At 43.0% G+C, this 11662-nt stretch overlaps 2 protein-coding genes across 2 annotated transcripts; both read left to right on the forward strand.

Annotated features, from left to right (window-relative positions):
* Positions 1 to 1912: 1912 nt before the first annotated feature.
* On the forward strand, positions 1913 to 2767 carry LOC122404396. The gene is made up of 2 exons (XM_043408332.1): positions 1913 to 2046; positions 2126 to 2767. The coding sequence occupies exons 1-2, from the start codon at positions 1961 to 1963 to the stop codon at positions 2736 to 2738; spliced, it is 699 nt and encodes a 232-aa protein (XP_043264267.1). The 5' UTR covers positions 1913 to 1960; the 3' UTR covers positions 2739 to 2767.
* A 7199-nt stretch (positions 2768 to 9966) lies between these two features.
* Positions 9967 to 10886, forward strand: LOC122404397. The gene is made up of 2 exons (XM_043408333.1): positions 9967 to 10731; positions 10858 to 10886. Exons 1-2 carry the CDS (start codon positions 10046 to 10048, stop codon positions 10874 to 10876), a joined length of 705 nt encoding a protein of 234 aa, XP_043264268.1. The 5' UTR covers positions 9967 to 10045; the 3' UTR covers positions 10877 to 10886.
* Positions 10887 to 11662: the final 776 nt, after the last annotated feature.

An 11662-nucleotide genomic window follows, 5' to 3' on the forward strand; every position in this document is an offset into this window, starting at 1 on the left:
ATCGTGGTTGCTGAAATTGAGCAGATTGTCGCCTTCGCTGGGCAGCAGAATGGCGCAGTTGTTTATCTGCCCGCAGTCCAGCGAATGCACCTCCAACTTCTCGGTAGATCTGAAGTAGTGCATGCATCTGTAAACCCCCCAAAAAATTTATTTAATTTCACATATATTTCAACATTTTTTAAACATTTCATAAATTTTTTTTATACATACCGATCGCAGATGAATTTCTTGGCTTTGTGCCTGCTCAGCTGCATGCCCACCAGCCTGGACAAGTCCTTAATGCATGCAAAGTGCCCTACATCGCCGTGCTCTTGATTCGGCGTGTAAAGCAAGTTTACATGTCTATCCCTCTTCTGGCTGGTGAGGTGCAGCGGGAAGACTGTTGGCCCCTTCTTCATCTTCTCCTCGAAGCTGTAGACATTGACGGAGATGTCGTTCAGCCGTTCAAACTTCCCAATATACCCCAGAGACATTGGGAACTCAATGCCCTGGAGATTTAGGATCGACGTATACTGCGGGTATGAACCTGGACGTTCAGGATATTTTGTTGCTGGATGAAGAGCTGCGACAACTGCCCACGCGAAACATGCGTTGTCCGAGGATTGTATGCTTATTGTTGCCCTCTTCAGCATGATTTCTCGCGGCAACTTGAAGTGACACCCCGCGCGGAGTGGATTATACTTATTGACATTGACGGTCAGATTCATGATTCTCGCCAATGCCCATCCGCTGTCGCGTTCCTGGAACTCTTCCAGCGATGCCAGGGTGGATTCGACGACGCATCGCTGGTACCACTCCTGCAGATCGGATGTGTGGAAGAGTTCACAGTTTTGGGTGTTGATGCTTTTACAAGCATGCTTGTCACCTGCCACAAATTCGCCGTTGAACACCGTGTTCACTTTGAGGTTTCGATGTTTCCTCAAGGTGTCCCGAACATGCTCCAGCACAATGGTCTCTGCATCCTGGAGGAAGTTGCGCGGTTCGATATAATTCGAATTTAGGATGACACCTGTTAATACGCGAGTATCGAACGCAGTGTGTATTTCACGCCACAAAAGTCCCGTACTCGAATGTCCGGCACCTTCACGCGCGAAACGTCTGCGCACCAAATGTTTCAATCCTTCGAGTCGCGCGATTCGAGCAACCAACGATTGTCGAACACCGATCGATAATCGCGGGCGTTTCACGCGGCTGTGTTCTTCCAAAGATTCGATACACTCGTTGCACCGTTCTTCCCACGCGAGGTACTCTTCCTGCGAAATCAATCGTTCGGATTGATCCAACAATTGGCGTTCTACTTGTGCGAATTGTTCCATGATTGTAAATGGAATGTAAATGGAATGTAAATGTAAATGTAAATGTAAATGTAATATCCTTTTTTTTCAATGCAACACGTTGTAACTATTTGAGGCCTTGTGCAGTTTAAAGCGTGCTTTTATACCAGCACAGCGATTTGGTATCTCTGCCTAACTCTTTCGGTGTCTCTCCCCCTCCCTCAAATGCATTGCATGCCAACATGGTTCTATGCAGTTTCTGCTGATATCGCATAATTCTTTCCATGATATTATATTACATTCAACACGTGTCGAGACTTTTATCCTTGGAGGCCCAAGTTACATGCAATCGCGCGATATGCTGCGATGTTAAGATTGAACAAAAGCATTATGGAAAAAAAAAATGGTAGTTTTAGAATAAAATATTCAGCGCTTCCACAGATATTATATTACATTCAACACGTGTCGAGACTTTTATCCTTGGAGGCCCAAGTTACATGCAATCGCGCGATATGCTGCGATGTTAAGATTGAACAAAAGCATTATGGGGGGGAAAAAATGGTAGCTTTAGAATAAAATGTGGTGGGGATTGCACCTCTATTTAAGCCGTCTCCCGGACGCTATTCCATCAATCGCTCAGTAGCTTCGCTGAATTTTCGACGGAACAAATAGTGCTCTGAAAAACAATGTGTAGTACCAGTGCCGTGGGCTATTACGTTCCAATCAGGCAAGATGATGGTGTATCTCCATGCAAGGAGAATACATTTAACAGGTAACCTTTCATAATTTTTTTATTTATTTATTTATGTTTTTTCATGAAAAAAGGTAATTTTCATGATTATGCTTTTTAGGCCACGCCAACCATCGCGTGTCATGGTCAGAAGATACGCATTAACATCCACGGGCTGCAAATATTTGGAAATTGGAATCAGCGTAGGACCTACAGCCGATGTAGAAATTCTTCTCGGTGATAATCGTGGGAATCATCTTAGAATACCATGGCATACATGGAACTCACTATTCGACTGCTGTACAACCATCGAAGAACGTGCACAATTGCCTGGATCATCATTGATGCAGATTAATGAATTAACGGTGGAATTTTGTCGGATGTTTGATTCGTCGATTGTAAAGATGACAATTGATAATAAGTCGCTGTATTTCAAACCGAATACAGTAGCATTTTTATTTAATCTTGAGCCATGTGTAAGCTATGTGTATCCGCGGCTCTATCAAACTGTAGAAGATGTGAGGAAAAAATTTATAACTTTTGTTAACGTGTTGCAACAGAGCAATGCTGTCATCGAAACATTAGATACGCGTAGTGCTGCTAAAATCATACGTGACAGCGAATATTACTGCAGGGATTATCTTGTAGATTGCGAACTGTTAGCATGCGCCATCAATGATATTGTAATTGAAGCTCGTAAGAAAAAACGTAACAATATATTACCGAAACATTAGATACGCGTAGTGCTGCTAAAATCATACGCGACAGTGAATATTACTGCAAGGATTATCTTGTAGATTGTGAACTGTTAGGATGTGCCATCAATGATATTGTAGTTGATGCTCGCATAAAAAAATGTAACAATATAGTATCATTTAAAACATATATTATTTCTCCAATTTTATTTACCCGTCTTCCACATTCTCTCCTCGCATAAATCTAAGGCTGGACCGTCGATTTAATTTATATTTTAATCCGATTTTTTTATTTATTTATTTTTGTATTTTTTCCTTTAAACATAACAAAAAATATATAGTATCATTTAAAACATATATTATTTCTCCAATTTTATTTCACCCGTCTTCCACCTTATCTCCTCGCATAATTCTAAGATTCGACGTTTCAAAAAACAATATATTCTTCTATTGTAACAATATAGTGTCATTTTAAAACATATATTATTTCTCGAATTTTATTTACCCGTCTTCCACATTCTCTCCTCGCATAAATCTAAGGCTGGACCGTCGATTTAATTTATATTTTAATCCGTTGGACGCAGCGTGTCGCGAACACGATATTGCATATTCGCTTAGCAACGACTTCGTCGAAAGGCACGTAGCAGATAACGTACTCGCTGACAAAGCGCGAAAACGCATCGTTGCGCGAGACTCGACTCGACTCTGGATGAAAGAGGAACTGCATTTTTTCGAGTAAATTTTCGCATTTAGTATACAGTATGAAACTTTTTATTTCTTGTGTTTCGTAATGATATTAACCATTTTCTATAACGCGTTTTGCAAGAGTTTGACCAAACCTAACCACAGTGAACTATAAAAATCTGAATTTATACGAGTACTAGAATAATAAATAGAAAGAATAGATTTACGAGCCGAATGATGTGTTGTTTTTTTTCGCTAGCTGTAAATATTTTCTTAGGAGAACATTATGTAATTCTTTTTTTTTTTAGATCTCATCAAACGTACCGAGAACGCCGAAGACAATAAAAAAATGCCTGTGGGTGTAGAAAAAAATTTTCGGGGGTCATCCCCTCCCTCGGTTCGGTATGAAAAGTTTTCGGGGATCATTCCCCCCCCTCTTAAAAAATTTCCGACGGCGGGCCAGGTCTGGAGAGGTCTCCGCGGCGGCTCGGCCTGGACTAATCCCCTGACATCCCCCACTCCGCGGCTCGTGTCCGCGCAACCACTCTTCCACTCCCCACAGGCCCCGCGCCTAAAGTTCTCCGTGCCGCACTCCCCCGCGCGCCCTACCTTCCCCTCGCCGCACGCTCCCCTCATTGCCCCATGGGTTAGAATCCCCATAGCTATACTACTGGCGACGGTTCTTGCGGGGATGCCGCCCATAGATCTCCTCTCGCGGTCGCACGCGATGATGTATCGTCACCGCGTCGACCGTCGCGCGGGGGTGGGGGCGGTGCCGGGTGTGCAGGAACCTGCTTCGGGCGAGTTGAAGCGCCAGGCCCGGCAGTCCGTGGTGCACGCGTGGCAAGAGCGGTTGGCTCTGCCTACCGCGGTGCACCGGACATTCGGGGCTGTTCGGCCACTTTTGAGTGAGTGGCTGGACAGAGGTCATGGAAGCCTCACTTACAGGATGGCACAGGTGTTCTCGGGGCATGGCAGCTTCGGGAGATACCTGTGCCGGATAGGGAAGGAGCCGACGGCGCGTTGCTGCCATTGTGACGCTGAGCAGGACACGGCGGAACATACCCTCGAGGTATGCACTGCGTGGGAGGGGAGCGCCGTGTCCTGGTCGGCGTCATCGGGCGGGATGTCTCGCTGCCGGGCATGGTGCGCGCCATACTCGGCAGCGAGGAGAAGTGGAGGGCCGTGGCCTCCTTCTGCGAGAGCGTAATGCTGCAGAAGGAGACCGCGGGAAGGGAGCGCGAGCAGCAGCGGCGTGCTGAGGCACGCGCTCGTTTGGTGGCGAGAGAGCGTCGCCTGGGCGTCAGGCGACGCGGGCGGCCCCCTCGGCGTGGCGCATGACCCAGGCTGGGAGGGGGGTCCTGATAGGAGCCCCCTCCCGCCAGGCGGCGTATGGGTCGGACCGGATGGGGTGGCAGTGCCTCCTGTCCGGGTCCGGCGCACGGAGCGGCACCCTCGGTGGCCTGGTGCGGCCGTTACCTGCCCGCCTCAGAGGGGTAGTTATAATGGGCGCGGGGAATCCCACACACCCCTCCCGCCTCTCCCAAAGAGGTGGGAAAGAGTCTTTCGAAGATTTTCCCCACGAAAAGAAAAAAACCCGCTCCAGTGAACCAGTCGTGAGGTGATAAGGTAGAGCACAAGCGACCACTCGAGCAAAGGGGTTCGAAGCACCGGCCTTCCACCGCTACACCCACTACCAGATGTGAGTCGACCACACTGGGCTTGACTGTAGGGTGGTTGGAGTTGCAAAGGACGTCGTCCTAAATCGGCGAGCCGCAGGCCAGGCTCCTCGTAAAAGGGAACCGCCGACGAGGGACCACGGCGGGCTGCCGGGCGATTCCTCCAAGGTAATCGCTGTCGAGGCAGCTGCATGGGTAGGCCGCAGGCCGTTCCTGAGGAGCCGCCGACGAGGTACCCGTGCCTGGACGAGACGTCCTCTTGCGTGGGTGGCGTTCGAACGTCACCCGCACGGTGAGTGTGCTCGCAGGATATAGCCATTTGGATCCTTACAAACTCCATTTAGTTTCCCGTCCGTGGCATTGCGAAGCAAACCCGGTAGATCAGAGGAAAACCTCGTCTACCCGGTTGTGCGCGTCGGTGATATAGTAAAAAACGACTATCACTGACCAAAGCAAAATAATACAGTCCACTAGATATTGCGCTTAATTGACAGTTGCTCTCCCCTCCAAGCACACCAGACTGTCGCTAGAGCGCGAGGTAAGCAGCTGACGAGCGCGTAATCGCTGACTTGTCCGAAAATAATTATACTTCTTGTATAATTTTTGTTACAGAAGAACTTAGAAAGGAAAAGGAAGGAGGAGATGCGGCCGAAAGGAGAGCCTTTGTCTCATTTATTTTCTTTTTAGTTTAAGGTTTTTGTAATTGATATTTTTGATTTATATTTTTATAATAAAAAAAAGTTAATTGAAAACTTGTAAGAATTTCTCTACCCTATCTTCTCCCTCGTCCGGAACCACACAGTTAGAGCCCGTGAGTGCTATAACAACTCTAACAAACTGACAAACTAACTAATTTACGGCAAAATAACTAACTAACTGCAAACTAACTAACTAACTGCAAACTAACTAATTAACTGCAAACTAACTAACTAACTGCAAACTAACTAACTAACTGACAATCAACTAACTAACTGCAAACTAAACTAATACTGCAAAATATCTAACTAACTGCAAACTACTAACTAACTGCAAACTATCTAACTACTGCAAACTAACTAACTAACTGACAAACTAACTAACTAACTGACAAACTAACTAACTAACTGACAAACTAACTAACTAACTGCAAACTAACTAACTAACTGACAAACTACAAACTAACTATTTACTGCAAAACTACTAACTAACTGCAAACTAACTAACTAACTGCAAACAACTAACTAACTGCAAATACTAAACAACTGCAAACTAACTAACTAACTGCAAACTACTAACTAACTGACAAACTAACTAATTTACTGCAATCTAACTAACTAACTGACAAACTAACTAACTAACTGCAAACTAAACTAACTAACTGCAAACTAAACTAAACTACCAGACATGTAACTACCTAACTGACAAACTATCTAACTAACTACAACATAACTAACTAACTGACCAATTACCTAACTAACTGCAAACTGTCTAACTAGCTGACAAACTAGTTAACTACCAGACAATCTAACTAACTGACTGACAAATTAACTGACTAACTGAAAATCTAAATAACTAACTGCAAACAAACTAACTTAAAAACTAACTATCTATGCTACAAACTAACTAACTAACTGGCAAACTAACTAACTAACTGACAAACTGACTAACTAACTGACAAACTAACTAACTAACGGACAAACTAAGTAACTAAGAGCAAACGAACGAACTAACTGACAAACTAACTAACCGACTGCAAACTAACTAACTAATTGACAAATAAACTAATTTCCTGCAAACTGACTAACTAACTGCAAACTAACTAACTAACTGACAAATTAACAAGCTAACTACAATCTAGCTAAATAACTGACAAATTAACTAAATTAATGCAAACTAACTAACTAACTGCCAAACTAACTATCTAGCTAACAAACTAACTAACTAACTGACAAACGAACTAAATAACTGCAAATTATCTAACTAACTGCAAACTAGCTAACTATCTGCAAACAATCTAACTAACTGACAAACTATCAAACAAACTGACAAATTAACTAAGTAACTGCAAACTAACTAACTAACGGACAAACTAACTAACTAACTGCAAACTAACTAACTAACTGACAAATAATCTAACTAACTGCAAACTAACGAACAAACTGACAAACTAACTAACATCCTGACAAACTAACAATCTAGCTGCAAACTAGTAACTATCTGCAAACTAACTAACTAACTTACAAACTAACTAACTAACTGCAAACAATCTAACTAACTGCAAACTTGCTAACTTACTGCAAATAATCTAACTAACTGACAAATTAACTAATCTAATGCAAACTATCTAACTAACTGCTAACTAAATAACTAACTGACAAACTAACTATCTATACTACAAACTAACTAACTAACTGACAATCGAACTAAATAACTGCAAACTAACTAACTAACTTACAAACTAACTAATATCATGCAAACTAACTAACTAACTGACAAACTAACTATCTATCTACAAACTAACTAACTAACTGACAAACTAACTAACTAACTGCAAACTAACTAACTAACTGACAAACTAGCTAACTAACTGCAAACAAACTAACTAACTGCAAACTAACTAACTAACTTACAAACTAACTAATATAATGCAAACTAACTAACTAACTGACAAACTAACTATCTAACTGACAAACTAACTAACTAACTGACAAACGAACTAAATAACTGCAAACTATCTAACTAACTGCAATCTAGCTAACTATCTGCAAATAATCTGACTAACTGACAAACTAACTAACTCACTGACAAATTAACTAAGTAACTGCAAACTGACTAACTAACTGACAAACTAACTAACTAACTGCAAACTAACTAACTAACTTACAAGCTAACTATCTAACTGCAAATTAACTAATTTAATGCAAACTATCTAACTATCTGACAAACTAACTAATTAACTGAGAAATTAACTAATTTAATGCAAACTAACAAATTAACTGACAAAATAACTAACTAACTGCAAGCAAACTAACTGATTGCGAACTAACTAACCATCTGGAAACTAACTATCTATCTGACAACCTAAATAACTAAATGCAAACAAACTATCTAACTGACAACCAAACTAACTAATAGACAGGTCAACTAATTAACTGACAAACAAACTAATTTAACGCAAACTAACTAACTAACTGATAATCAAACAAATTTGCTGCAAACTAACTAAGTAACTGCCAAACTAACCATCTAGCTAACAAACTAACTAACTAACTGACAAACGGACTAAATAGCTGCAAATTATCTAACTATCTGCAAACTAGCTAACTATCTGCAAACAATCTATCTAACTGGCAAACTATTAAACTAACTGACAAATTAACTAACTAACTACAAACTAACTAACTAACTTACAATCTAACTAACCAACTGCAAACTAACTAACTAACTGACAAACTAACTAACTATCTGACGAGTTCACTAACTAACTGCAAACTAACTAACTAACTGACAAACAAACTAATTTACTGGAATCTAATTAAATAACTGGCAAACCAACTAACTAACTGCAAACTAACTAGCTAACTGTGAAACTAACTAATATACAGCATTCTAACTAACTAACTGACATAGTAACTGTAGCGGTTAAGTATCGCGCCAATGGGCCGCGACCATCGCGCTACCTCGCGCCGATTTAGCCACCTCGAGACCGCTAACGAGGTGCGCACGCCTTTTGAATTATTACCGTGTAACCACCAAAGCGACAACACGTGCGCAACAACCCAAGTGATTCTCAACGGCTTTAAACCAAGTTTCAGTAAAACGAGTGTATTGTGTTTTTAAGTATCTGTTTATTACGCAATAATTCCTTTGTGACTATTGTATAAAAATACAAGATAAGTGACGTGATTTGGTCTCTTTCGATTTCCGCCAATTTTCCGATTTCTCCTCGGAGCGTCAATTTCCTTTTTGTTGGAAAAATCCCAGCCTCTCTTTTTAACCCTCTTTACCAAACCGAAACATTGGTCCTTCGAGCCGGATTGACGTCGAGGAAAAGGAATCGAACGACCGTTTTCATCTGAAAGAGAATCCAACCGTTAACGACCATGAGTTCGCTTGAAGAACTGTTTTATAAACAAACACAAGCAATGCGGTCAGTCGAACGAGCGCTTGCCAATTTCAAAAAACTGGGTCAATCCAAAATGACCGCTACCGTTATACAAAATCGAATCGGACTGCTGAAGGAAGCCTTTCATCAGTGTCAAGACTGGGATGCAAAACTCGCAGCCAGTGTCGATCCGAAGACGAAAACCACCGTTCCGTATTTCGCCGAAGACCATTTCTCCAGATGCGAGGACAACTTCCAGGAAGCCCTCGACTTCATGGCCGAAATGCTCTCAAGAGTCGCACCTCCACCCGAGACGCCAGCTGCAAACGGATATTCTTCAAATTCCGTGACGTCACGACCTACGGTTCACCTTCCCAGGATCAGTCTTCCAACGTTCGAAGGAGAGTTCGGGGAGTGGGAGAGCTTCCGGGACAGGTTCACCTCTATGGTCATAAACAACGAGGCGCTGTCGAACGTGGAGCGCCTACACTTCTTTATGCTCGTCGCTCAAGGGCGAAGCCAACCGAACCGTGAGCCATTTACCTATAACCGATAATAATTTTACTGTCGCGTGGAAAACAATCACATCGCGTTACGAAAATAAGCGACGTCTTATAACAACGCATTTGAATACGTTGTTTTCTCTACCGTCAATTTCGTCCGAAACGTCAACAGAACTTCGACCGTTGCGCGACCAAATCAATATCACCGTTCAAATGCTCCGTAACCTTGGTCGGCCTGTCGACTCGTGGAGTGATATAATAGTTTATCTCGGTGTACAGAAATTAGATCGCGCAACCCGTAAAGCGTGGGAGTTTAATTTAGGTGACACTTCCGAGTATCCGACTTATCACGAATTTGATGCGTTTCTGGAAAAAAGAATTCACGCGCTAGAAGCAATGCCGTCTATAAAACGCGAAAAACAACCCGAATATGACAGAACAAAATTTATTCGCTCCAAACCAGTTACAGCACTCGCTACAACAACAAATCAATTATCATGCGCGGTCTGTAAACAGCACCATCTCATTTACCAATGCCCTAGTTTTTTAGCAAAAACTCCACAGGAGCGATACACGATTATCCGAAAGCAAGAACGATGCATTAATTGTTTTTCATCGACACACTCGACTATACAATGCAAGAGCGCTCATTGTTGCAAGGAGTGCCAATCGAAACATCATACCCTGTTACATTTTCGCAATACCAATGACGCCTCCAATGTCGCACAAAGGACGAGTCCCGCCGCCTCCGATCACGAAGTAACGAACGTTTTAAATCTAGCCTCTAATAAACCGATCAAAACAAACATTCTCCTTTCTACAGCTAGAGTTCGAGTGCGCTCACGGAATGGCCGGTGCATTGTTGTAAGAGCGCTACTCGATCAAGGCTCAGCAGCGACACTCATTACCGAGTCCTTAGCTCAACTACTCCGTCTTGATAAATCGACACAATTTACCAAGATTAGTGGCATCGGAGAGACTCAGTCCTTTGCACGTTACGTCGCACCAATCGTTCTCACACCGCTAGAGAGATCCGAACCGGCATATACAGCGCACGCGATCATAATTGACAAACTCACGAGGTATGTACCACCGCGTTCGAACTTATCAACTAAATGGTCCCACCTTTCAGGGCTCATCTCGCGGATAAGGATCCCATGAGCTCCGAACCAATCAGCTTAATAATTGGAGCCGATATTTACGGACAGCTTCTTCTGCAGGGGGTGAGGAAAGGCCCAGCGTGCGCACCCACAGCCCAAAACACCACGCTCGGCTGGATTCTGTCCGGTCCTCTTTCTTCGTCAAGTGAGTCCTCAATCCATTTTCACCATCTTACTATCCTTGACCGCCTAGATCAGAACCTCAGAAAGTTCTGGGAGCTTGAGGATATTCCTGTCTCGACCCTGTTAACATCGGATGAGAAAATTTGTGAAACCCATTTTCGAAAAACACATTCGCGAAACATCACGGGTCAGTACATAGTCCGTTTGCCATTCACTTGCGAGCCTCCAATTCCATTAGGCGAATCCCGGCCCGGAGCCTTAAGCAGCCTCCGCGTTTTAGAGAATCGTTTTCACCGAAACCATACTCTCCAAACCGAATATCGTGCGTTTCTCAAGGAATATCAATCTCTTGGGCATATGAGAAAAGTCGAATCTCCACAACAACCGAGTAACCAAATTTATTACATCCCCCATCACGCCGTATTCCGCCAAACCAGTAAAACAACACGTCTTCGTGTCGTGTTCAATGCCTCCAGAAGGACTTCCAATGGTCAATCACTCAATGACCACTTGTATAGTGGTCCTAAATTACAGCAAGACCTAGCATCAATTCTTTTGCGATGGCGCCAATTCCAATTCGTATATTCCGCCGACATAGCAAAAATGTACAGACAAATCCGCGTCGATGACCACGATGTAAACTTCCAAAGAATTCTCTGGCGTGAATCTCCATCAGATCCTGTCGAAGAATATCAACTCCTTACCGTAACCTATGGCACAACTCCAGCAC

Source organism: Colletes gigas, unplaced genomic scaffold (assembly GCF_013123115.1).
Source record: "Colletes gigas isolate AHSC1104 unplaced genomic scaffold, ASM1312311v1 Colletes_gigas_Sc00289, whole genome shotgun sequence".
In the NCBI taxonomy this organism is placed as follows: Eukaryota; Metazoa; Arthropoda; class Insecta; order Hymenoptera; family Colletidae; genus Colletes; species Colletes gigas.